At 50.1% G+C, this 27,602-nt stretch overlaps 1 protein-coding gene across 5 annotated transcripts in view; it reads right to left on the reverse strand.

The window, feature by feature from the left end:
• Positions 1-252: 252 nt before the first annotated feature.
• ZDHHC14 (zinc finger DHHC-type palmitoyltransferase 14) overlaps positions 253-27,602 on the reverse strand; it is a 112,230-nt gene continuing 84,880 nt past the window's right edge. Inside the window, exons 4-11 of one of the 5 annotated variants that reach the window (XR_009553614.1) lie at positions 24,731-24,868; positions 21,111-21,159; positions 15,022-15,124; positions 12,592-12,701; positions 9,406-9,529; positions 7,689-7,791; positions 1,613-1,697; positions 1,497-1,515 (exon numbers count right to left, since the gene is read on the reverse strand). Coding sequence is in view for 4 of the 5 variants with exons in the window: in XM_016185445.2 (XP_016040931.2) it covers positions 1,341-1,697; positions 7,689-7,791; positions 12,592-12,701; positions 15,022-15,124; positions 21,111-21,159; positions 24,731-24,868 (860 nt within the window). In the remaining variant the exon portion in view is untranslated. Of the gene's footprint in view, positions 1,698-7,688; positions 7,792-9,405; positions 9,530-12,591; positions 12,702-15,021; positions 15,125-21,110; positions 21,160-24,730; positions 24,869-27,602 lie in introns of all 5 variants that reach the window. The other 4 variants (XM_060205277.1, XM_060205278.1, XM_016185445.2 and 1 more) reach the window with 4 other exon arrangements.

Here is a 27,602-nt window from a genome sequence, read left to right on the forward strand (position 1 = left end):
ATAAGTAAAGATAATAAAAAACTTTTTTAAAAAAAGGAAAACAAAAGCCCATAACACCACGGATGATGGATGGAGCTGTGGTCGCTCCCTCTTTGTATCTGACACACTCACAAAAAACAACGCTGCTCTTTGGTCTAAGAAAATCACCCCACAATTGTCATCGAGTCCTGGGACATACCCAGCCATCCCCACACCGTCCCCACGCTGGCCGCTGTTTCTTGAGCAGTTAAGGGCATCTGGACGCAGACCCCAGGAGGGGCAGAGGATGGAGGTTTATTGTCTCCTTGGAGGAGGTCAGTAACACAGGAGGTAACAAGACACCCGTGCGGTCAGCTCAGGGCCCGCACCACAGAGACAGAAAGTTCTGGAAAAGACAAAGCCAGCAGCAGCCTGGGGCTCCCTGAGGCCACCTGCCCACGGGAGACAGAGCTGGGCCAGCTGGGGGGTGGCAGCCAAGTCCCAGAGGGGTTGGACGGTCTCCCCTGGGAGATAGTGCTGGGGGGTCACCCAGAGGAGAAAGAAAGAGGAGGAGGAGAAGATGTAGAAGTAGAAGAAGGAGAAGGAGGAAGAGGAGAAGGAGGAAGAGGAGGAGGAGGAAGAGGAGGAGGAGGAAGAGGAGGACAAGAAAGAGGAGGAGGGAGGAGGGGCAGGTGGCAGGTCCCACATGTGTGGGGGACCCTTGGACCCTCAGAGCAGCAGGCATGCTGGCCCAGGCCGTCTCCCCTTCTGGCTGGTCACAGTGGGTCCCTCAGGTGCCCTCCGAACTGGCCCAGCATCCTGTCCACTGGCCGCAGGCTGGTCACCAGAGCAGATGGCAGATGGCTTTGGCGGGGTGGGGGGGGGGCAGTCAGGTCCTTTTGCCCCAGATGCCCAGGTGGTTAGATTTTGAGTCCTAGGAGGCTCCCCTTGCCCTGTCCACTCTTCAGTTTTCAAGTGCTGGCAGGAGAGAGAGAGAGGGAGAGAAAGGGAGAGAGGGGGGAAGAGAGAGAGAAGAGGGGAGAGAAGAAGAGAGGGGAGAGAGGAGAGGGTGAGAGAGAGAGGAGAGGACAGTACAGAGAGAAGAGAGTGAAAAGAGAGGAGAGTAGAGAGGAGGGAGGAGAGGGAGAGGGAGAGAGAGAGAGAGAGAGACAGAAATTGCATGCCCCAGCTGTGTTTCCCACCTTCCAGGCCACTGTCCATCCCCCAAAGAGCAACCGTGTCCAAGCCTCCCCCCGGCCCCTGTGTCTGCCCTCGTGGGCCGTCCTGGGCCCATTCTCAGAGTGAAGAGCCCCCAGGTCCCCAGGGTGCCGACCCGGATCGTCCTCAGAACGAAGGGGCCCACGCCCCGGTGCCTGGCTGGCTCACACGGAGCTGAGCTTGACCAGCCCGCGCACAGAATCCTCGTGCAGGGCGTCCAGGCTGGCGGGGCCCAGGAGGCCGGGCGGAGAGGGCGGCTCCTCGGGCGTCAGGAACTGGGGGGCCAGGCGCCCATCCTCCAAGGGCAGCAGGTCGGCCAGCGAGGCCTCGCCCGCCAGGCTGGGCATGGAGGAGGGCGGTGTGGGTGGCCCCGGCGTCAGGCTGGCACAGGGGGCGCCCAGCCCAGGACGCCCCCCCGCCAGCGGCAGCTCCTCGCCCCCTGGGCTGGGGTCCCCCTGGAGCAGGGGGGTGGCTGCCTGAAGCACAAACTTGGTGCTCTGGATGCACTGGTCCTGGTCACACTGCAGTGGGACAGAGAGGGAGAGAGGGAGAGAGGGAAAAGGGGAGGGAGAGAGGGAGGGAGAGAGGGAGGGAGGGAGGGAGAGAGACAGGAGAGCCGTTAGTGACACAGCCAGCAGACAGGGACACAGCCTGCACAACAGCTGGCCCTGCACACAGGTGGCCACTCACACATGGAGAAAAACAGAGGGAGAGAGTGATGAGAGGAGAGAGAGAGAAAGGAGAGAGACGAGCGGGAGAGAAACAGAGAGAGAGGAGAAACAGAGAGAGAGGAAAGAGGAGAGAGAGGAAGAGAGAGAGAAAAGAGAGGAGAGAGAGACAGAGCGAGAAGGGAGAGATCACAAGTTCCAGTCACACACGTGACTCTCACAGGCCCAGGGGCCTCCACACACACCTGCACCTGCCCCTTTTGACCCCTGGGGAGATGGCATCATGGTTCTGCAAAAGACTCCTGCCTGACGCTGAGGTCCCAGGTTCAAGCCCCAACACTACAGTCAGAAAGAACCGAGCAGGGCTCTGGTTTTCTCTCTCTCTCTCTCTCTCTCTTCCCCATTAACTAAATATTTTTAAAACTATGGGTGGATTGATTCATGAAAGAAGCAACTTGAGCATCATTCTTGGCACATGCAATATTGGGGATCGAACCCAGGACGAGAAAGACAAAGTCTCCAAAAGCGTTCAGTGGGGGGTGGGGGTGGGGAGAAGGCCTTTTAAACAACCAGTGTGGCATCCGCTGGACAGCTGCAGGGAGAAGAATGAGGTCGGGGCATCGGTTAGCGCCGTGCAGCAAAGTTCACAAAGTGAACTAAAGACCCGAAACTAGCAAACACATACATGGGAACGGCAGCGGCTCATGTCCAGACCTTCAGAGACTCGTCCCAGGAGCCTAGAAGTTAAAGGAAGACAAGCAAACGGGACTACGCCGACTCCTAAGCACGGAAAGAAACAGCCCTGAAGATACCAAGGCAGCTGGGAGCACTCGGCCAAGTTCGTGTACTTCTACGCACAAGGACCCGGGTTTGAACCCCCAGTCCCCACCTGCAGGGGGAAAGCTTCACAGGCGGTGAAGCAGGGCTGCAGGTGTCTCTCTGTCTCTCCCTCTCTCTCTCCCCATCTCCTCAGTTTCTCTCTGATCTATCAGTAATAATAAAATAGAGTTTAAAAAGGGTGCAGATATATGCATAGCACACATCTGACAAAGGACTGATACCAAGCATTTCCAAAGAACTGAAACAAATAATAAATAGCCCATTGATAACACGGGCAAAAGATCTTTAAGGATAGTTCTTTAAAGAAGAGATTCGGGAGTCGGGCGGTAGCGCAGCGGGTTAAGCGCAGGTGGCGCAAAGTGCAAGGACCGGCGTAAGGATTCTGGTTCGAGCCCCCGGTTCCCCACCTGCAGGGGAGTCGCTTCACAGGTGGTGAAGCAGGTCTGCAGGTGTCTCTCTTTCTCTTCCCCTCTCAGTCTTCCCCTCCTCTCTCCATTTCTCTCTGTCCTATCCAACAACGACGACATCAACAACAACAATAAAACAAGGGAAACAAAAGGGAATAGATAAATTAAAAAATTAAAGAAGAGATACACAGGGGCCTGGTGGTGACACACCTGGTTGAGAGCACATATTACAGTGCACAAGGACCCAGGTTCGAGCCCCAGTTCCTACCTACAGGGGGAAAAGCTTTGCGAGTGGTGAAGCAGGGCTGCAGGTGTCTCTCTGTCTCTTTCCCTCTCTATCTCCTCCTCCCCTTTTCAATGTTTGTCTCTATTCAAAAAATAAATAAAGATAATAAAAAATTAAAAAAAGAAGAGATATGCATGGCCCACAGACGTAGGAAAAAACGCTCCAGATGGATTTTCATTAGAGAAATACAAAGGAAGACCCTGATGCTGACTCCTCAGTCCAAGTTGTTTTATTCTCCCGTGTTCTACTTTCCAGCTCATGATTGGAAAAGTCCTCCAAAACGCCGGCTGAATAAATCACGCAGCCACTAGGCTGAGTCTTGCTGGGATGTTGGACTAAGTACAGGGGATTTAAACATCAGGCTAAATGCAGTGAATGGTTTTCTAAAACTAAATAATTCCTGCAACTATGTACTAGGCTACTAGCTTTGTGCTGAGCAAGTCATCCCCAAGGACTTTTGTCACCACAAGGGCCAGATATAAACAGAAGCTGTGACTTCAGGTGAAGCAGAACCGAGAGCATGTGATAGCCCAGCAAGGGACAGACAGACACGCTGACATGGACGGACTCTACACTGGCCAGTCAGGAAAGCCAGTGACAAGGGCACGAAGGGCAAGGACACAAGGTCTTCAAGTGAGGAAGGCTACATTGGGGGTCCCCGTGCCATGGCTACACCGTAATGTCACATCACCATTTTTTCAATGCTCTCTCCTTGGACATTTGCCGTGGAGGGAGAAGGAACACACAGGCCTCAGGTCACCTGTCTCATTGCCAAGTTGTGTGAGACAATGAGATGACAGTGAACGTTCCCATCTTTGAGACAAGAAACAAGAGGAATGCAAATAAAGACAACAATGAGATCCCACTTCACTCCTGTGAGAATGTCATACATCAGAAAAGGTATCAACAATAAATACTGGAGAGGTTGTGGGGACAAAGGAACCCTCCTGCACTGCTGGTGGGAATGTCAATGGGTCCAACCCCTGTGGAGAGCAGTCTGGAGAACTCTCTGAATGCTAGACGTGGACCTGTCCTATGACCCTGCAATTCCTCTCCTGGGGATATATCCTAAGGAACCAAACACACCATCCAAAAAGATTTATATATACTTATGTTCATTGCATCACATCAGCTTCTGCAAAGAAGGACAAAACTTTTTTGCCTGGGAGTCGGGCGGTAGTGCAGCGGGTTAAGCTCACGTGGCACAAAGCCCAAGGACCAGTGTAAGGATCCTGTTTCGAGCCCCCGGCTCCCCACCTGCAGGGGAGTTGCTTCACAGGCGGTGAAGCAGGTCTGCAGGTGTCTGTCTTTCTCTCCCCCTTTGTCTTCCCCTCCTCTCTCCATTTCTCTCTATCCTATCCAACAATGAACGACATCAACAACAATAATAACCACAAGGCTACAACGACAAGGGCAACATAAGGGGAAAAAAGGGGGGGGGGCTCAAGGAGCGGTGGATTCATGGTGCAGGCACTGAGCCCCAGCAATAATCCTAGAGGCAAAAAAATTAAATTAAATTAAAAAATTAAATAAATAAAAAAAATCCAAACAAAACAGAAGCAAGCAAACTAAGTTTGTACAATCGCTGAGAATTCTGGTGGTTATCTTTGGATGCTGGGAGGTGGAGGTACAGAACCCTGGTGGAGGGCATGGTGTGGGACTGTATGCACACTGTCATCTTAAGAGTCTTCTAACAAGCTATTCATAACAAATAAAAGATTTAAAGAAAAAGAATCAGTGAACATCAAGACAGATCAAATAAATGCTGTGGTTTAAAGAACTGAGACAGTCTGACGAAACATGCAGAGTTTCAGGGACATATTCCCTGGGGGAAATTTCCAGTGGTCCAGCACTGAATCACCAGGTCACATCGCAACTATGTTACGACTGGCCTGAGTCATAGTGTGACCTCCCACTTACTCTGGAAGCCAGAAGTGATACAGGTATACAGGTGGGCCGTCTTCTGGGGCGTGTACACACACACACACACACACACACACACACACACACACACATACACACACACAATTTCTTCTTCTTTTTTTTTTTTTTGATAGGACAGAGAGAAATGGAGAGAGGAGGGGAAGACAGAGAGGAGGAGAGAAAGACAGACACCTGCAGACCTGCTTCACCGCCTGTGAAGCGACTCCCCTGCAGGTGAGGAGCTGGGGGTTCGAACCAGGATTCTTAGCCTGTCCTTGCTCTTTATACCACGTGTGCTTAACCCGCTGTGCTACCACTTGACTCCCTTCCCTTCACTTTTACAAGTGACTCTCATGCTCTATTTTATTTATTTATATTTTTTATTTACTTATATTTATTTTCCCTTTTGTTGCGCTTGTTGTTTTTCCTTGTTGTCATAGTTATTATTGCTGTTGTTATTGATGTCGTCGTTGTTAGACAGGACAGAGAGAAATGGAGAGAGGAGGGGAAGACAGAGAGGGGGAGAGAAAGACAGACACCTGCAGACCTGCTTCACCGCCTGTGGAGCGACTCCCTTGCAGGTGGGGAGCCGGGGGCTCCAACCAGGATCCTCAGGCCCGTTCTTGCACTTTGCACCATGTGTGCTTAACCCACTGTGTTACTGTCCAACTCCGATTCTATTTTATTTTTTCTTACTTGTTCATTCCTTCCCTTTTCCCTCTTTTCATTTATTAAGAAAAATAATTAAAAGGGTTAAGGGAGCTGGTCGGTAGCGAAATGGATTAAAGGCACTTGGTGCAAAGTGAAAGGATTGGCCTAAGGATCCCAGTTCGAGCCCCCAGCTCCCTACCTGTAGGGGAGTTGCTTCACAGGCGGTGAAACAGGTCTGCAGGTGTCTATCTTTTTTTTCTCTATCTTTTTAAAAAATTTATTCCCTTTTGTTGCCCTTATTGTTCTATTGTTGTAGTTATTATTGTTGTTGATGCCATCATTGTTGGATAGGACAGAGAGAAATGGAGAGAGGAGGGGAAGACAGAGAGGGGTACAGAAAGACAGACACCTGCAGACCTGCTTCACCGCCTGTGAAGTGACTCTCCTGCAGGTGGGGAGCCGGGGGCTCGAACCGGGATCCTTATGCCAGTCCTTGGGCTTTGAGCCACCTGCACTTAACCTGATGCACTACTGCACGAATCCCCAGGTGTCTTATCTTTCTATCCCCGTCTTCCTTTCCTCTCTCGATTTCTCTCTGTTCTATCCAAAAGCAATGACAGCAATACCAACAATGATAATAACAACAACAATGATAAACAACAAGGGCAACAAAAGGGAAAAAATAGCCTCCTGGAGCAGTGGATTTGTAGTGCGGGCACCAAGCCCCGGCGATAACCCTGGAGGCAAAATAAATACATACAAAAAACAAAAGGGTTAAGATATAAGAGCCAGTGGCAACACATCGGCAAGCTTAGTGAAACAGGTGTGTTCCTGAGAAGGCATGCACTATTAAAACTGACTCCAGAAGAGCTGGAGAGTGTGAGTGGCCCCCAACAAAGAGTGGAAGAAGTATTAGCAGCTTGGGTCCTGATGGCTTCGCTGGTCAATTCTTTAAAATTTCTTTCAACCAAGAATGAACCCTAGTTCTGTTTTCTTTTTCATTTTCTTTTTTTTCACCAGAGCACTGCAGATTGAACCTGGGATCTCTGGAGCATCGGACAGTCAGGCAGGAGGATCTCTTTGCATAACCATTATGCTACCTACCCCACTTCTTTCAAAACAGAAACAGAAGAGCAAGAACCGTTTCTCAGCTCATCCTATGAGACCCCTCACACCAAGCCCAAAGCTGTCTACCAGCTATGGACCAGTGTCCTTCTGGGGACAAGTCCTGCATGAAACACTAGCCAAGTCTATCCAGAGAATATGAAAAGGATTCTGCGCTGAGATGGGGGTGGGAGAGAAGGAGGGAGAGGAGAGGGAGGAAGGAGAGGAGGAAGGGGAGAAGGTGGAAGAGGAAGAGGAGAAGGAAGGTGGAAAAGGATGAAGAGGAGGAGGAGGAGGAGGGGAGCGGCAGGGCAGAGCCAGGTTGGGGACAGAGAGGGACCCTGGGACAGTGCAGCCCATCCAGCCTGTTGGGCTGAACCGCGTCCTGTCCCCCAGGGCGCTGGGCAAGGGGCCCTGCCCCCACAGGCTGCTCCTGCAAGAGAAGGTATGTGTGTGTGCGTGCGCATGTGTGTGTGAGACGCATGTGTGTCCGTGTACCCGTGTGTGCATCCCTGCCTGCTCTGAGTCTGTGACTCAGTGTGGGGGGTCATGGGGCAGGTTTGGTGCCGGCCTTGCTGTGGGTGAGTGGGCACGGGGGGGGGGAGATGCCTGGTGGGTGTGGGGGGTTCCTACCATGTCGCTCTGGGACTGCGTGGAGCTGTAGGCCACCAGCCCGTGGGAGGACACGTCTGGCTGCGGCGTGTCGGGCTGCACGTAGCCTCGCCGGTCGATGAGGCTGTGGAGACAGAGACAGGAGGGAGCTCGGTGAGCGTGGGGCCATAGCATCCTCCCTCCCTCCCTCCCCCTCCCTCTTTTCTCACTTCCCCACTCTGTCTCTCTTTTCTCCTTTCTTCTCACCACTGCCCAGTCATTACTGAGGCTTCACTGCTCCAGGATGACTTTTTCAGATACAGAGAGAGAGAGAGAGAGAGAGAGAGAGAGAGAGGAGAGAGAGAGGGAGATAGAGAGAGAGAAAGAGAGAGGAGAGGGGGGAGAGGATGGGGGAGAGGGGGGAGAGAGGAGAGAGGAGAGAGGAGAGAGAGAGGAGAGAGAGAGAGGGAGATAGAGAAAGAGAGAGGAGAGAGGGGGGAGAGGATTGGGGAGAGGGGGGAGAGAGGAGAGAGAGAGAGGAGAGAAAAAAGAGAGAAGAGGGAGAGAGACAGAAGACAGAGAGGACAGAGAGAGGAGAGGAGAGAGAGGGAGGAAAGAGAGGAGAGAAAAAAGAAAGAGAGGACAGAGAGGAGACAGAGTGAGAAGAAAGAGAAGAGAAAGACACAGACGTAAAACAAAGCCCTTTTCTACTGCACCACTGTCTATAGACCTCCCCCAGTGCCACTGTGAGTTGCCATGTGGTGCCAGGGATCAATTCCAGGGGTCACACAGTAGGTATACACTCTACCTACTAAACCACCTCCTGGAAGCTTCCGGACCCCACCCCCACCTCCAAAACACACACTTAATTTTTGTGGTATGTGAGGGCCTGGTATGGGAGAGATTTCACTGTTCCTGGGCTGGCTTTTAGTTTACTTTCTAGATGTACTTTTAGAAAATTACTTATTTCATAAGTGATGGGTTGACTGAAAGGGAGGGAGGAAGGGAGGAATGAGAAAAATAAAGGTGATGGATAAAGGTGATGGAGAGAGAGAGAGACAGATACACACTCACACAGAGAGAGAGAGAGAGAGAGAGAGAGAGAGAGAGAGATCAGAGCAGCACTCTGGCACATGCAGTGCCAGGGATCGAACTCAGGATCTCATGTTTAGAATCCAGAGCTCGCTCATGCCACCTCCTGAGCCCTCCCAGGTTGACAGATACATATACACAGACAGACAGACAGACAGACAGCTGCCCACAGCTCCATTTCGATGCTGGGGCTCTATCTATCTATCTAGGGCCTCACTAGACAGACAGACAGCTGCCCACAGCTCCATATCGATGCTGGGGCTCTATCTAGGGCCTCACCAGACAGACAGACAGCTGCCCACAGCTCCATTTCGATGCTGGGGCTCTATCTATCTATCTAGGGCCTCACCAGACAGACAGACAGCTGCCCACAGCTCCATATCGATGCTGGGGCTCTATCTAGGGCCTCACCAGACAGACAGACAGCTGCCCACAGCTCCATTTCGATGCTGGGGCTCTATCTATCTATCTAGGGCCTCACCAGACAGACAGACAGCTGCCCACAGCTCCATTTCGATGCTGGGGCTCTATCTATCTAGGGCCTCACCAGCTGAGCCATTCCCCAGCCATCCCTCTGCTGCTACTCCTCGGGGTCCCCCAGCCCGACCCCCCAGACTGATGGGGAGCCTGACCCTCCCCGGGGTCCCCACTCTGCACTCCTGATCACCTGTGAGCACCAGCCTGCAGGACTAAGCGAGGCAGCAGGCCATGATGGCTCTGAGACCCAGGCTACCTGACTGCTTCTGACGCTTCTGCTGACTGTCAGGGGCTGGCGAGACAGCTTCATGCTTCTGCAAAAAGATGTTTAGGCCAGAGGCACCAAAGGTCCCAGGTGCAGCCCCCAGCACCGCCACCAGCCAGAGCTGAGTAAAATGTTAATCAGGGGAGTCGGGCTGTAGCGCAGCGGGTTAAGCGCAGGTGGCGCAAAGCAGAAGGACCGGTGTAAGGATCCCAGTTCGAACCCCGGCTCCCCACCTGCAGGGGAGTCGCTTCACAGGCGGTGAAGCAGGTCTGCAGGTGTCTATCTTTCTCTCCTCCTTTCTGTCTTCCCCTCCCCTCTCCATTTCTCTCTGTCCTATCCAACAACGACAACAACAATAACTACAACAATAAAACAGGGGCAACAAAAGGGAATAAAAAAATTTTAAAAAGTTCATCAGATGAGCACTACTGGGAGCACTATGCTGTGCTGGGAGAGAAACTGAGTTTTTTTTTTTTAATTTTCAATTTTTTAAAATGTTTATTTATTTACTTGATAGAGACAGAGATAAATTGAATGGAGGGGGAGATAGATAGATAGATAGATAGATAGGTAGACAGATGACACCTGCAGCCCTGGTGAAGCTTTCCCCTTGCAGGTGGGGGCCAGGGGCTTGAACCCAGGTCCTCATGCACTGTGATGTGTGCGCTTAACTAGGTGCGCCACCTCCTGGCCCCTGAGAATGGGTGTGTTAGCAGGTTCTCTGCTGGCCACAGGCTGAAAAGCCTGTGGTCTAACTGGTCAGCTGCAAGTCACTCCTGTGACTTCCCACATGTTGGCAGGGGCCTGAGGACCCAGAGTGACACCCTCCCCCCCAGAGCAGAGAAGTGCCCACGGTGCCCTGGGGTGGTGAGCAAAGCCTTGACCTGTTGGCGCTGGGCAGATCTGCTCAGGTCCCACTAGGGGCCTGGATCCTGGCCTCCCTGCTGTCCCATTCTAAACACAGAGAAAAGTTGGGTAGAGACATAGCTCAGTGGTAACGAGCCTGAAACCCCGTGGGAAGGGCTGAAGGGGAACTGGGTTCAGTAAGCACCTGACTTCATTCTTTTTGGCTCCAGGGTTATCACAGGGGCTCAGTGCCTGCACTATGAATCCACTGCTCCTGGAGGCTATTTTCCCCTTTTGCTGCCCTGTGGTTTATTGTTGTTATTATTATCATTATTGTTATTGCTGTCCTTGCTGTTGGATAGGACAGAGAGAAATGGAGAGAGGAGGGGAAGACAGAGAGGGGGAGAGAAAGACAGACACCTGCAGACCTGCTTCACCGCCTGGGAAGCGACTCTCCTGCAGGTGGGGAGCCGGGGGCTCGAACCGGGATCCTTGGGTTGGTGCTTGCGCTTTGTGTCACCTGCGCTTAACCCGTCGCTACCGCCTGGCTCCCCACTTTTTAAAAAAATAGAATGAGAAACTAATTGAATATTTCAACCTAGATTATTAATTAATTTATTTAGTGATTGAACAATGGTTTATAAAGTCACAAGATTACAGGGGTAATGCATTTATTTTATTTTCATGTCTTTTTAAGTATTTTAAAAATTATATTTATTTATTTATTATTGATTGAGACAGAGAGAAATTGGGAGGGGAGGAGGAGACAGGGAGGAAGAGAGACAGACACCAGTAGCCCTAGTTCACCACTCGTGAAGCTTTCCCGCTGCAGGTAGGGACCAGGGGCTTAAAGGTGGGTCCTCGTGTACTGTAATGTGTGTGCTTAACCAGGTGCACCATTGCCTGGCCCCTTATATCTTTATTTTCCTCTTCTTCCTTCCTTCCTTTCTTTCTTTATCTCTTTTTATTTCTTTCTCTTTTATTCAAGAGGACAGAGAAATTGAGAGGGGAGGGAAAGCTAGAGAGGGAGAAAGGTAGAGGGGAAGATAGAGAGGGAGAGAATGGAGGGAAAGATTGAGAGGGAAAGAGAGAGGGGAGGGAAAGACAGAGAAACACCTGTGAAGTGGGGAGCAGGGGCTTGAACTCGGATCTTGGCACGGGTCCTCGTGCGTAGCACTATGTGCGCTCAACTGGGTGTACCACTGCCCAGTGTCCCTATAATCTACTCCTTAAAAATCATTTTATAAACAACAAGGGCAACAAAAAAGGGAAAAATGACCTCCAGGAGCTGTGGATTCACAGTACAGGCACTGAGCCCCAACAGTGGAGGCAAAAAAAAAAAAAGAAAGAAAGAAAGAAAGAAAGGAAGAAAAAAGAAAAACAAAATCATTTTGATTCCTATGATAGTTTTCCATGAGAGAATGAGAAGCCAGGACGCCAGCCCACTACACCTTGTCCTGCGGACCAAGTGGGGTGTCTCAGGCACGTAAACCTCATCCTCCACCAGCAGAATGGTTTCTCCAGCCTCACACTCCTTTTATTACTTAAACAGCACCTTAGGGATAGGGCCAAGATAATTCTGGGGATCCTTAAAAATGGTTACCGCCTAGGTTTAAGCCCCCCTCCCTACCTGTGAGTGGGGGGAGGGGGGCTTCTCGAGAGTTGAAGCAGGTCTGCAGGCCCCTCTTTCTCCCTCTGTGTCCCCTCCCCTCTCAATTCTTACCTTCCCTATACAAGGACCCTACTTTATGAAAATGGCCACCAGGAGCAGTGCAGCCTAGTGCACGCACCCAGCACTATTAGTAACCCTGTTGGCAATTTAAAAAAAAATAGTAAAAGAAGAAAAAGAAACCTTGAAATATTGTAATCTTGTTAGAAAAAAAAAAGGATGGTCTCGTTATTTGCTTCTTATTTTATTATTATTATTATTGCCACCAGGGTTATCGCTGGGGCTTGGTACTGGCACTACGAATCCACTGCTCCTGGAGGCCATTTCATTCTCTTTCCCTCCCTTCCTCACTTTCCTTCCTCTCTTCCCCTCCCTCCATTCCTTCCTTCCTTCCTTCCTTCCTTCCTTCCTTCCTTCCTTCCTTCCTCCCTCCCTCCCTCCCTCCCTTCTTCTCTCCTTTCTATTATACTTGATAGGACAGAGAGAAATTGAGAGAGGAGGGGAGATAAAAGGGGGGGGGGAGAGTGGGGGAGGCCTGGCTCCCTCAGACACCACATTAAGCAGAGCCCAGAGCAGGGAGCTCCCCGGAGTCTTACCTGGGGGACAGGGGTCCACACAGTGCCACACAGCAGTTTGTGAAGATGTTCCCGTAGCTGTAGGGGTTGTAGTTGTCTTTGCCTCTCTTATTCGACCAAGAGCCCTTAATCTGCAAGGGAGACCGCGTCGGTCAGCAGGCTACCATCTGCAGCCATCCGGTCGAGGACACAAGGACTGGACCAGAAGCCACTGGACCTCAATGCCTCAGGAGCTGAGGCCCCAGGTTCAGTTCCCAGCACCACCATCAGCAAGAACTGAGCAGGGTTCTGCTTGGTCCTCTCTCTCTCTTTCTCTGTCTGTCTCTCAACTTGTATCTTTCTGTTTTATTAAAAATACTTTTTGTGGGAGTCAGGTGATAGTGTAGCGGGTTAAGCACAGGTGGCACAAAGCACAAGGACCGGTGTAAGGATCCCGGTTCACGTTCCCGGCTCCCCACCTGCAGGGGAGTCGCTTCACAGGCGGTGAAGCAGGTCTGCAGGTGTCTGTCTTTCTCTCCTCCTCTCTGTCTTCCCCTCCTCTCTTCATTTCTCTGTCCTATCCGACAATGACGACATCAATAACAACAACAATAAGAACTACAACAACGATAAAACAAGGGCAACAAAAGGGAAAATAAATAAATAAATATTAAAAATACTTTTTATATTTTGTATAATGGTTCTGCAAAATATTTTTTCTTTTTTTAAGATTATTTATTTATTTATTTATTAGAATTTATTTACTTATTAGTGAGAAAGATAGGAGGAGAAAGAACCAGACATCACTCTGGTACATGTGCTGCCAGGGACTGAACTCAGGACCTCATGCTTGAGAGTCCAGTGCTTTATCACTGCGCCACCTCCTGGACCACTCTGCAAAAGATTTTCATGCCTGAGGCTCTGAAGTTCAAGGTTCAATCCCCAGTACCATCAGGAGCGAGAGCTGAGCAAGGCTCTCTCTGTTTCACTAAAAAAGATAATTTTTTGTTAAAAATCAAAGAAAAAGTCTTTGGGCTCCAGAGACAGCATCATGGTTCTGTAAAAAACTCTCCTGCCTTGGGTTCTGTAGTTCCAGGTTTAGTCCCCAGCACCACCATCAGCCAGAGCTGATCAGGGTTCTGGTTAAATAAATACATAAAAGGGGCAGAGGTAGACAGCTTAATGGTTCTACAGAGACTCTCATGCCTGAGGCTCCAAGGTCACAGGTTTAATTCCCTGCACCACCACAGGCTGGAGCCAAGCAGTGCTCTGGTTAATATATATATATATTTTTTGCATATATATATATATATATATATATATATATACAAAAATGGTTCTGAAAATGAATGCAGTGAGGGCTGGCGAGAGAGCTCACCTGGCCAGTACACCTGTTCTGTCAAGCCCGACTCCTGCCACTGTGGTCTCTCTGTCTCTCTCTCTGAAACTCAACCCCAGTGGCAACAACAATCAAACATTTCTGTGCTATCCCAATACTCCCTACGGGACCGTTATCTCTCGATAAAATGATAAAAAAAAATCAAACTGATTAAGACCCTGCACTCACTTCTCCGCTAGGAAGCAGATAGTTCAAGAAACACTGCATTGACCCCGACTTTGGCAACGCCCCCCGGTGGCAGGATGGAGGACCTTGTGCTCTGGGGATCACCCTGCAGGGTGGGAGGTGTGTGTCCCGGAGGCGTGTGGCACCAGCCCTGGGGCGAAAGAGTGAACAGAGCCGAGCTCCTCCTCCGTGCTGGTTGCCCATGGCCCGTGGCCAGTCATCTGCTGTGGCCAGAACAGATACAGAGACTCAGATCCCCAGAGCTTCCTGAATGAATGACTGCACTAAGAGTCTCCTCAGGAGGGAGTCGGGTGGTAGTGCAGGGGGTTAAACGCAGGTGGTGCAAAGCACAAGGACTGGTATAAGGATTTGAGCCCCCCCGGCTCCCCACCCGCAGGGGAGTCGCTTCACAGGCGGTGAAGCAGGTCTGCAGGTGTCTATCTTTCTCTCCCCTTCTCTGTCTTCCCCTCCTCTCTCCATTTCTCTGTCCTATCCAACAACAACAGCTATGACAACAACTACGACAAGGACAACAAAATGGGAAAAATAGCTTCCAGGAGCAGTGGATTCACCCCCAGAGAATCCTAGAGGCAAAAAGAGTCTCCTCATTCAGTGGTGGGAGATAGCTCACCTGCTAGAGTGCATGCCTTGCTAGGCCTGAGTGCTAGGCTGGAGCCCTGGCACCATCTGGGAGCATCACTACACCACCAGGGGGAGCTCCACGGAAGATGGAGCAGTGCGTCTCTCCTGCTGTCTTGCTTTTGTGGTCTCTCTCCCTCAGGGAGGTAGTGCAGAAGGGGGGGGGGTTTCTCCTGGCTTGGCAGAGTGAAATCAACTTGGCTCTGTGTCCCCCACCACCCCATGCTCTGTCCCCAGGCTCAGAGGGGGCATGTCCCTGCCACACTCACATCCTCGTTGGTGGTCTGGTTGGAGCTGATCAGGTAGGTATGGAAGCCCGAGAGGCCTACGATGGACCAGACAGAGAAGAAACAAACCACGGCCTCCAGCACGGTGCTTGGGTCAAGGAGCCTTGTGGGAGGAACCTGGCCCCCGGCACTCAACCCTGCACCCGCCTCAGCACCCACCATCCCAGCACCCACTTCAGCCCATCATCTCAGCGCCAGCCTCAACACCCACCTGAACACTTGCCTCAGCACCCAGCCCAGCATCCACCTAGCACCCACCTCAGCACTCCCTACCTCAACACCCACCCCCTCAGTCCCAACCTCAGCACCCACCCCAGCACCCCTGGAGGAGGATGTGTCCCGGGGGGGGGGGGCGGCTGGTCTCAGCCTCCTTCACTGTCATGGTCTCAGAGACCTCAGTGCCCGGGAGACGCGGTCCTCTGAGAGTCAGAAACCCACTTCAGTCCACCACTTTCAAAAACCCCCTCCTCTCAGAAAATTCACTGCTCGGGGAAGGGTGGTGGCGCACTTGGTTGAGCATACGTGTTAAAGACATGCGCAAAGACCAGGGTTCGAGCCCTCAGTCCCCACCTGCAAGAGGAAAGCTTCACAAGTGTGAAGCTGGATACAGGTGTTCCTCTATCTCTCTCCTCCTTCCTCTCAATGTCCGGCTGTCTCTACCCAATAAATAACTAAACATAACAAAAAAAATTTTTAAAAAATTTTCTTTATTTATTGGATAGAGGCAGCCAGAAATCAAGAGGGTGATAGAGAGGGAGAGAGACAGAGAGACACCTGCAGCCCTACTTCACCACTCGCAAAGCTTTCCCTTTCCCACTGCAGGTGGGGACCGGGGGCTTGAACCCCGGTCCTTGCGCATTATAATACGTGCACTCAACCAGGTGCGCCACCACCTGGCCCCTAATTTTTGTTTTTAAATCCACTCCTCTCCACTTAGAAAATCAATTCCACCAAAATCCACTCCACTTAGAAAACTCACTCCACTCCAGGCCCCACACCTATGGACATCTAATCTTTGACAAAGGGGCCCAGACTATTACATGGGGAAAGCAGAGTCTCTTCAACAAATGGTGTTGGAAACAATGGATTGAAACATGCAGAAGAATGAAGCTGAATCACTGTATTTCACCAAATACAAAAGTAAATTCCAAGTGGATCAAGGACTTGGATGTTAGACCAGAAACTATCAGATACTTAGAGGAAAATATTGGAAGAACTTTTTTCCACATAAATTTAAAGACATTTTCAATGAAACGAATCCAATTACAAGGAAGACTAAGGCAAGTATAAACCTATGGGACTACATCAAATTAAAAAGCTTCTTCACAGCAAAAGAAACCACTACCCAAATCAAGAGACCCCTCACAGAATGGGAGAAGATCTTTACATGCCATACATCAGATAAGAGTTTAATAACCAACATATATAAGGAGCTTACCAGACTCAACAACAAGACAACAAATAACCCCATCCAAAAATGGGGGGAGGAATTGGACAGAATATTCACCACAGAAGAGATCCAAAAGGCCGAGAAACACATGAAAAAATGCTCCAAGTCTCTGATTGTCAGAGAAATGCAAATCAAGACAACAATGAGATATCACTTCACTCCTGTGAGAATGTCACACATCAGAAAAGGGAACAGCAGCAAATGCTGGAGAGGATGTGGGGTCAAAGGAACCCTCCTGCACTGCTGGTGGGAATGTCAATGGGTCCAACCTCTGTGGAGAACAGTCTGGAGAACTCTCAGAAGGCTAGAAATGGACCTACCCTATGACCCTGCAATTCCCCTCCTGGGGATATATCCTAAGGAACCCAACACATCCATCCAAAAAGATCTGTGTACACATATGTTCTTGGCAGCACAATTTGTAATAGCCAAAACCTGGAAGCAACCCAGGTGTCCAACAACAGATGAGTGGCTGAGCAAGTTGTGGTATATATACACAATGGAATACTACTCAGCTGTAAAAAATGGTGACTTCACCGTTTTCAGCCGATCTTGGATGGACCTTGAAAAAATCATGTTGAGTGAAATAAGTCAGAAACAGAAGGATGAATATGGGATGATCTCACTCTCAGGCCGAAGTTGAAAAACAAGATTAGAAAAGAAAACACAAGTCGAACCTGAAATGGAATTGGAGTATTACACCAAAGTAAAAGACTCTGGGGTGGGTGGGTGGGTGGGGAGAATACAGGTCCATGAAAAATGATGAATTAAATAGTGGGGGTTGTATTGCTAAATGGGAATCTGGGGAATGTTATGCATGTAAAAAAAAAAAAAAAAGAAGTAGAAACGCAAAGCAGAAATTGACTGAGTTTGGAGTATGGCACCAAAGTAAGAAAGCAGAAGTATACTAGAGTTTGCAGTGAGTACCTCCCTAATACTACCTTTCCACTTTTCCAAGCTTTGGATCCATGATTGCACAACAATTTGTTTGGCCTTGTATGTTAACTCTCTTTTCAGTCACCAGGTTCCAGGTGTCATCAGGATGCCGGCCAGACTTCCCTGGATTGAAGACACCACCAATGTGTCCTGGAGCTCAGCTTCCCCAGAGACCCATCCTACTAGGGAAAGAGAGAGGCAGACTGGGAGTATGGACCGACCAGTCAACGCCCATGTTCAGCGAGGAAGCAATTACAGAAGCCAGACCTTCTACCTTCTGCATCCCACAATGACCCTGGGTCCATGCTCCCAGAGGGATAGAGAATGGGAAAGCTATCGGGGGAGGGGGTGGGATATGGAGATTGCGCGGTGGGAATTGTATGGAGTTGTACCCCTCCTACCCTATGGTTTTGTTAATTAATCCTTTCTTAAATAAAAAAAAAAAAAAAGAAAACTCACTCCACTCCTCTCACACCATCCACCTGTTCAGAAAATTCACTCCACTCAGATCACCCGTCCACCTGGCTCAGCCAGGAGGGGACTCCAGGTGCAATCTCTCAGAGTGCTGGGGTCAGCAGTGGCCACTTCCTGGAAGCCCTCCTTTCAGTCATCTCTCTGGGGACATCTGGTGGCAGGTGGTGATGGTGGGAGGCCAGTGAGCCCACAGGGACACATGGTGTCTCTTGCCCAAATGACATCCCACAGATTGTCCCTTCCCATCTCTGGTCCCTGACCCATCTCGGAAGCCATTAATGTCTTGCCCAACCCAGCTGCAGATCACACCCACCCAAGCCACTCGACCCTTTCATTACATATCGAGGTAACTGAACTGAGGAGACTCAAAGAGGTGGCGCCACCCTTAGGAGCTCACCCGATGGCCAGATGGGGCTAGAGCTTGGACTTCAGAGTACGAGGAGGGAAAGAACCCTTCCAGGGCACCAAGCAAGTGTTGGGACTATGTGATCGCTTGGTAGCGCATAGGGGAGCTCTCCCATCCTTGGATGGAGGTCTGGATAGACACTCCGCTGGTAAGTCTCTCTCATCATAGAGGTGAGTCAAGAGGGAAAAAGTCTCCCAGACTAAGTTTGCCTTGTTAGTCTCTCAAGCCCACAGAAACCCCAATACTTCCCTCCATTAACTGCAGGCCACATGGACGCCTACCTTAAGATTCACTCACTCAAAGTTCACAGAGGAGAACACATCTTATCACACACTCCTAGCAGTGCCCTTTGATGTCCTCAGTTTGCATCAAACCTTGCTTATCTTCTCTCTATCTTGCCTTAACTGGTTCAACCCCTCTCCTCCCCTCAAATGCCTCTGGGTAATTAAATGCCTGCATCAGGAGACTAATCATCTTGACCTTTATGTATCTGCATCAATTCTTGTCATACCAGCCCCCTAACATAAGGGCAAGCCGACCTATAAGAAACCTGTAATTTCTGACATATTTCAATAATAATTCCCTTTGTTTGGTTTTCTATTTAACTCATATCCACCTGCTAATAAACGAGATCTGAGCACGCTGTAACTCTCCCTGGTGTCTTTTACTTCGTGTCTACCTCTTGCACGAGTGAGAAAGAACCGGTCCGTTACCTTTCCCCTGGAGATCACCCCGCCAGAGACCCCGACAAACAAGGGCAGGGGAGAGGACAAGCCTGAAACAGGGCATGTGTGTGTGTGTGTGTGTGTGGGGGATGCTCAGAGCTCAGGACACCAGACTGAGGCAGCCCATAAAGCCGAGATACTGTTTTATTTGTGTGTGTTGTGAAATGCTGCTGGGGATGTCAATTAGTCCAGCCCCTGTGGAGAGCAGTCTGGAGAACCTGTGACCCTGCCCTGTGGCCCTGCAATTCCTCTCCTGGGGATAGATCCTAAGGAACCTAACACACCCATCCAAAAAGATCTGTGCACACCCATGTTCACAGCAGCACAATCTGTAACAGCCAAAACCTAGAAGCAACCCAGGTGTCCAACAACAGATGAGTGGCTGAGCAAGTTGTGGTCTAGATACACAATGAAATACTACTCAGCTCTTAAAAATGATGAATTTGCCTTCTTCACTTTATTCTGGGTGGAGCTTGAAGGAATCGTGTGAAGTGAGATCATCTAGAAGGAAGGATGAATCTGGGGTGATCTCACTTATGGAGAGAAGTTGAGAATTAAGATCACAAAGGGGAGACACAAACAGAACTTGGACTGGGCTTGGTGTCTGGCAGCAAAGTAAAGGACTCTGGGGGTTTAGAGGGGTGGATATTTCAGGTTCTGGTGCCTGATGGTGGAGGAGGACCTAGAGGGGGTTTAAGAATCATGTGGGGGCTGGTGGTACACTGGGGTAAGCACACACATCACTATGCACAAGAACTTGGGTTCAAGCCCTGACTCCCCACCTGCGGGGGGGAGGGGCCTTCATGATTGGTGAAGCAGGTCTATAGGTGTCTTTATTTCTCTCCCTCTCTGTATCTCCCCATCCTCTCTCAATTTCTCTCTGTCCTATCTAAAAAAGAAAAAAAATTGGAAAGAGAAAGGAAAAAAAATAGCTGCTGGGAGTGGTGGATTTGTAGTGTCAGCACTGAGCCCCAGCAATAACCCTGGGAGCAAAAAGAAAAAGAAGAAAAAAAAAAAAGAAAGAAAAAGAAGAAGTCATAGGATACATACTCCATGGAATACAACTCTGCAGTCAAAACAGATGATACTGTGTCCTTTGGGACAAAAATGGATGGAACTGGAGGTGATGATGCTTAGGGAAGTAAGAGATGAAAGACAGCTGCCAGATGTTTCATGCCTGTGTGCAGTCTAGAGATCTGACTGACGTGAACTTGCAAAAAGAAACAAATAAACCAAAAGCCAGAAGCAAGCAAAGTATTTCTAAGACTTGTGAGAACTTGGGTGGTTATCTCTGGGAGGTGGCAGGGTAGGGACACAGAACTCTGGCGGTGGGACTACACTTTGTTATCTTGCGATCATGTAACCCACTACTAGTCACAAGTGAAGATGAGAAAATCAGGCTTCATGCTCAGCTCAGCAATGCCACCCCTCAATGCCACATGCTAACCCTTGAGACAGATACACTCTAAACTCCGTCTACTGAGAAGAGACCAGAAGGAGAAAGCCAGCCTTCCATCAACAGGAGACGGCTCTGAAAAACAGCTGCAGAGAGAGAGGCAGGAGGCGGGTGTGCAGGCAGCTGTGCAGACAGCCCCAGGAAGCCTTCTCGGAACAATGCAGCCCCGGTCACCTCCGTGCAGGGACTCAGTCCCTCCAGAGACCATGTGGAGAGAGACACCGGCACTCAGAAGGACCCTCACAGGACAAAGGAGGGGCGAGTTTCCCTTGGGGCTGGGAGGCTGGGGTCCAGGTGCATGATGGCGGAAGAGGACCTAGGCTGGGGGCGGGGGGAGAGTGTCTTGCAGACGCTTGTCATGGGGAGATGAGAGGTTGCACCTCTGTGTTCACAACTGTCCCGTGAACCAGCCATTCACTCTCCGGTAAAGTGTGTGTGCGTGTGCGTGTGCATGGATGTGTGTGTGTCTCTGGTAAAGCGTGTGTGTGCGTTTCCCAGCTGAACAGCACCCTGATTTCAAGCTGGCAGATTTCAAGCCCTTCCTTCACCCGTTTCTGGTCTCAGTTTCTGAGAGGAGGTCTGATGACACTCCCCAGCTGTCCTGGGGCCAAACAGAAAGGATATCTGGCCGGGCTGGCTCTCAGAGCATTCAGGAATCCTGCCTTCTGGGAACCTGGGGGTCGAGACCACAAGTTAGCATCCAAACACCCACCTGCAAGTGGGGAAAATAAAAAGCAAAAGAGCCTGCAGGGAGAGGAGAGCTCTCACGGCCATCAAACAGCCAGCGCCTCCAGACACACTACACAGCAGGGTTTCAGTAAGAGCAGGCTGAGGCCTGCAGACCTCCCTGAGGGTCACAGCTCGGACTCCTCCAGCTTCCCTCGGTGCTCCGGGAGCCGGGCAGTGGTGCACTTGGTTGAAGGTACACATTACCATGTACAAGGACCTGGGTTCGAGGCCCCTGCTCCCCACCTGCAGGGGGAAGCTTCACCCGAACTGTGAAGCAGAGCTGCAGCTCTCCCCCTCTCTCCTTTTTTTTTTTTTTTTAAATTATCTTTATTTATTGTATAGAGACAGCCAGAAATTGAGAGGGAAGGGGGTGATAGAGAGGGAGACACCTGCAGCCCTGCTTCACCACTGGCAAAGCTTTCCCCCCTGCAGGTGGGGATGGGGGCTCGAACCTGGGTCCTTGCACATCATAGCACGTGCGCTCAACCAGGTGTGCTACCATCCAGCCCTCTCCCTTTCTATCTCCCCCTTCCCTCTCAATTTTTGCCTCTGTCCAAAATGAATAAATAAATTAATATATATATTAAGTGTACTTAACAGGGTACATGCAGCCTGGCTTCTACTTTCTTTTCCTTTTTAAGACTTTATTACTATTTATTTATTTAATAGATACAGAGAGAAATCAAGAGGGGAAGGGAGAGAAAGAGAGAGACCTGCAGACCTGCTTCACGGTATGTGAAGTTTCCCCACCTGCAGGTGGGGCCCAGAGTCTTGAACCTAGGTCCTTGTGCTCCCAACCAGATGTGTCACTGTCCAGCCCCTGAATAGTTTTCTGAGAGTCTACAGATGCCGGAAGGTCTCTAGCTGTGCACTGTCTGTGTCTTCTCTGACTCTCCCCCTGTCCACACAGAGGGCTCCTGGCATCTCTAGGCACCAGCCCCAGATTCAGGCCAGAAAAGGTCTTTGGAACCCTCCTCCTCCTCCTCCTCCTCCTCCTCCTCCTCCTCTCTCTCTCTCACTGACCACTTGGGCTGCAAGCTGACCTCTGTGACATGGGGCTGGCGCTTTCTGAGGACAGGCCTCTACTCTGAGATGTGAAACACCCAGCACATCTAGGGTAGTTCACACCACGTCCCTGGGCGCACAGAACCTCCAGGGGGAACTTCCTGGGCTGTGCCCCTAAAGGGAGGTGGGTCTTCAGGACCTCGGACCTGGGGCCAGAGGCCAGAGGCAGAGCTGAGCCTGGGTGGGACGGGAGCTTCCTGCTTCCAGGTTCAAGGTTAGGGCAACCCTGGCTCAGTCCCCACTGCAGTGACTGGCCAAGGAGAGAAACGAGATGCAAAATAGTGACCTACCGATTGTAGAATAAGAAGGACTCAAGTGCTTGGTAAAGTCACTGGGGCCAGGCACATCACAGTGCACAAGGACGTGGGTTCAAGCCCCTGGCCCCCACCTGCCGGGGAAAAGCTACATGAGCGGTGAGGCAGGGCTGCAGGTGTCTGTCTGTCTCTCTCTCTAGCTCCCCCTCCCTTCTTAATTTCTCTCTGTCTCTATCCAATAATAAAGAAAGAAAGAAAAAAGACCTTAAAAATATAAAATCATCAACATCCAGCTCTCTCTCTTTCCCGCTCTCTCCTCTCTTTTTTATCTCCTCTCCCTTTTTCTTCTCTCTCCCTCTCTTCTTTTTCTCCTCTTCTATTCCCTCTCCCTTTCCTCTTTCCTTCTTTCTCTCTCCCTCCCTTATCTCTCTCTCTCTCTCCCTCTTTCTCTGTCACAGTTATCCTTGAGGTTTGGTGCCTGCACAATGAATCCACCACTCTTGGTCACTTTTTTCTTTTTCCTTTAGTAGAGATAGAGATACATAGATAGATAGATACATAGATAGATAGATACATAGATAGATAGATAGAGAGAGAGAGAGAGAGAGAGAGATCGGGACCTGTAGCACTGCTTCACTACTTGTGATGCCTTCCCCCCCACCTTGCAGGTGGGAACTGGGGGCTTGAACCCAGGTCCTTGTGTACTGTAATGTGTGCACTCTACTGGGTGTGCCACCACCTGGCTCTTTTTAACTCCCATTTTTAATGAAGTTGCATTTTGGTTAGCCACGGGGGAGCTTCCTGTTGCTCTACCAGAGAACAGACCGGCTCAGCAACCATGTATTTTAGCAAACTTAGATTTTCAAGGAAGAAGAAGAAGAAGAAAAAAAACCCCAATATTTAAATCTTATTTGTTTACATCTCATTTTTTATATTTATTTTTACCAGTGCCCTGTTCAGCTGTGGCTGATGGTGGAGCTGGCGATTAAACCTGGGACCTCAGGGCCTCAGCCATGGAATGGTTTTGGCATCACCATTAGGCTGTCTCCCCAGATCCCTCAGAGGTTTGTTTTCCCCCTCGGGAGGGTGAGTGCTGCTCTGGGGTACACGTGAGCCCCCCATGTAACTATGTTCATAGATCATTCCAGAACATGAGCCTAAGCACACACAGGGGCTACCCTCCCAGGGGAACAGCATCAGCAGAAGAGAAGAGGGTGCAGTTGGGGTGACTGTGCAAAGGAAGGGTTCTCAGGTTCAGGGGTGTTTGTGCAGGCACCAAGCCCCAGGGATAACTGCGGCGACAGAGGGGGAGAGAGAGAGAGACAGACAGAGAGAAGGAGAGAAGGAAAGGAGAGAGAGAGGGAAAGAAGAGAGGGAGAGAGACAGAGAATAAAGAGGGAGAGGAGATAAAAAGAGAATGGGGGTGGGGTGAGAGAGAGAAGAGGAAGAATGAAGGTGTGTGTGTGTGTGTGTGTGTGTCTGTGTGTGTGTGTGTCTGTGTGTGTCTGTGTGTGTGTGTGTGTCTGTGTGTGTGTGTCTGTGTGTGTGTGTCTGTGTGTGTCTGTGTGTCTGTGTGTGTCTGTGTGTGTGTCTGTGTGTGTGTGTCTGTGTGTGTGTGTCTGTGTGTGTGTGTGTCTGTGTGTGTGTCTGTGTGTGTCTCTCTGTGTGTGTGTGTCTGTGTGTGTCTCTGTGTGTGTGTGTGTCTGTGTGTGTGTGTGTGTGTGTCTGTGTGTCTGTGTGTGTGTGTCTGTGTGTGTGTGTGGGTGTCTGTGTGTGTGTGTGTGGGTGTCTGTGTGTGTGTGTGTGTGTGTGTGTGTGTGTGTCTGTGTGTGTGTCTGTGTGTGTGTGTGTCTGTCTGTGTGTGTGTGTGTCTGTGTGTGTGTCTGTGTGTCTCTGTGTGTGTGTGTCTGTGTGTGTGTGTCTGTGTGTGTGTGTGTGTCTGTGTGTGTGTGTCTGTGTGTGTCTGTGTGTGTGTCTCTGTGTGTGTGTGTCTGTGTGTGTGTGTGTGTGTGTGTGTGTGTGTGTGTGTAGGAACTCAGGGAGAAGGGGCAGAGAGGAGAGTGAGGGAGCCCTCCAAGACCACCCACCAACACCACCACCATGATCCAAACCTCAGCTCAAAAAAGCAAATCAGGAAAAGCAAAGTCAGTCAAGCCAGTGGGTACATACGTGGTCTGAGGCGGGCGGCATACTTACGAAGGAGGATGTGGGTGGTGGTAAAAGCGAATATAAAGACTGTCAGAAAAGACAGGGATAAAATGAACATATAAAAAGACCGGTAGTTCCTTTGCCCCACACAGTTGCCTACCCAGGGACAGTGGTGATCAAACCGTTCTGAAATGAGAGGCAGGAGAAAAAAAAAAAAAAAGGAGAGAGAAGAGATGGAAAGTTGATTAGTAAGATGTCCGTGTCCCTCCAGGAGTCCCTTCCCAAGCCCACCCCCACCTCACTCTCAATGTTGGGAGCAAAGTGGAGTCTGAAGACTGCCAGACACGCCCCTGCCCCTCCCTCCCACCACCAAGCCAGGGAAAGGCCTTGTAAGGATACAGGGCTTTCTATTTCCAACGGGACACGGTTCTGGAAGGCCAGAGCGTCCTATCTTTTCTTTCTTTGTTGTTGCTGTTTTTTTAAAAAATATTAAATTAAATTAATTTATTTATTGGATAGAGACACAGACACATCAAGAGGAAGGGGGAGAGAGAGGAGAAAGACAGAGAGAAATACCTGCAGCCCTGGGAGTCGGGCGGTGGCGCAGCGGGTTAAGCGCATGTGGCGCAAAGCCCAAGGATCAGCGTAAGGATCCTGGTTCGAGCCCCCGGCTCCCCGCCTGCAGGGGAGTCGCTTCACGGGCGGTGAAGCAGGTCTGCAGGTGTCTGTCTTTCTCTCCCCTCTCTGTCTTCCCTTCTCTCTCCATTTCTCTCTGTCCTGTCCAACAATGACATCAATAACAATAACTACAATAATAAAAAACAACAAGGGCAACAAAAGGGAATAAATAAATATTAAAAAAAAAAAAAAGAAATACCCGCAGCCCTGCTTCACTGCTCACAGAGCTTCCCGCCCCACGTAAGGGATCTGGGGCTTGAACTGGGCCCTTGTGCATGGGGACATGTGTATTTAACTAGGTACAACACTGACCATTCCCTAAAGATTTATTTATATATTTAATTCATTAAAAAGTATTTTTTAAATTTACTTATGGTAGAAACAGCAAGAAACTGAGAGGGAAGGGGGAGATAGATAGATTGATGTGGGGGGCTGGAACCCTGCTTCACCACTTTGTTCCCCTGCAGGTGGGAGCATGGGGCTTGAATCTGAGTCCTCGAACACTGTACTGTGTGCGCATAAATTCTTAAAAATTTTTTTTAGTATTTATTTATTTATTCCCTTTTGTTGCCCTTGTTGTTTTATTGTTGTAGTTGATGTTAATGTTGTTGGATAGGACAGAGAGAAATGGAGAGAGGAGGGGAAGACAGAGAGGGGGAGAGAAAGACAGACACCTGCAGACCTGCTTCACCGCCTGTGAAGCGACTCCCCTGCAGGTGGGGAGCTGGGGGCTCGAACCGGGATCCTTATGCCGGTCCTTGCACTTCGTGCCGAATGTGCTTAACCTGCTGCACTACAACTGACTTCCTCCATTTTTTTTTTAACTGGATAGGGTAGAGAGAAATTGAGAGAAGAGGGGAAGACAAAGAGGGGGAGAGAAAGACAGAAACCTGCAGACCTGCTTCACCACCTGTGAAGCGACTCCCCTGCAGGTGGGGAGCCGGGGCTCCAACCGGGATCCTTGCGCTTCATGTCACCTGCACTTAGCCCGCTGCACTACTGCCCAAGACTCCCTTATTTATATATTTTTAACCGAAGCACTACTCAACTTTGGTTGATGGTAGTGCTGGGGATCGAACCCGAGACCTCTGGTGTCTCAGGCATGCAAGTTACTGGGCATCACTATCATGCAGCCCCCCCCCCCCCCCCCCCCCCCCCACACACACACAGTCTTTTCAAACGGGAACCTACAGAAGGTCAGAAGAGGCCAGATGTTCCTTTTTGGGCAAAAAAACCTCGTCTCGCGGTACAAGCCTTCCAGAAGATGTCCTTGACGCTGGCTGGTGTGTGGTGCTGGAGGCAGCGGGGCTGGGTGCCCGTCTTCCCTGGGTGCTTGTGAGGTGCCCTCCCTTCTCCCCAGGAGAGGACTGAGAGTCTGGGCAGGACAGACGGGCTCTCCCCTTGTCCACCCTCCCCAGTCAGACCTGCTTCTGGTGAGTGGGCTCTGCTGGCTCAAGAGTGGGAGCATTAGCACCACACAACACACCAGGGCTGGTTCTGCTTTTCCTAGTTTTTATTATTACTTTTCTTAATTGCACTCCTTTTAAAATTTTTTATTATTTTTTAAACATTTCTTTTATTATCTTCCCTTTTGTTGCCCTTGTTGTTTTATTGTTGTAGTTATTCTTGTTGTTGATGATGATATTGTCGTTGTTGGATAGGACAGAGAGAAATGGAGAGAAGAGGGGAAGACAGAGAGGGGGAGAGAAAGACAGACACCTGCAGACCTGCTTCACTGCCTGGGAAGCGACTCCCTGCAGGTGGGGAGCCAGGGCTCGAACCGGGATCCTTGCTCTTTGCGCCACGTGCGCTTAACTTGCTGTGCTAGCGCCCGACCCCCGCCACTCTTTTTTAATTGCCTATTTTTCTTTTTTTAATTGCTGGTCCTCAGTGCCTGAATAAATCCACCACCACTCTTGGAGCTATATCTCCGTAACTATATTATTGTTATTATTACTCCCTGCCTCCAGGGTTATTGCTGGGGCTTGGTGTCTGCACTATGTATGAACCCACTACTCCACGTGATCATTAATTATTTTTCTTCTTCTTCTTCTCCTCCTCCTCCTTTTTTTTTTTTTGCCTCCAGGATTATTGCTGGGGCTTGGCGCCTGCACTACAAATCCACTGCTCCTGGAGGCTATTTTTTCCCTTTTGTTGCCCTTGTTTTTTATCGTTGTTATTATTGCTGTTGTTATTGGATAGGACAGAGAGAAATCGAGAGAGGAGGGGGAAGACAGAGAGG

This window comes from Erinaceus europaeus, chromosome 13 (genome assembly GCF_950295315.1).
Source record: "Erinaceus europaeus chromosome 13, mEriEur2.1, whole genome shotgun sequence".
In the NCBI taxonomy this organism is placed as follows: Eukaryota; Metazoa; Chordata; class Mammalia; order Eulipotyphla; family Erinaceidae; genus Erinaceus; species Erinaceus europaeus.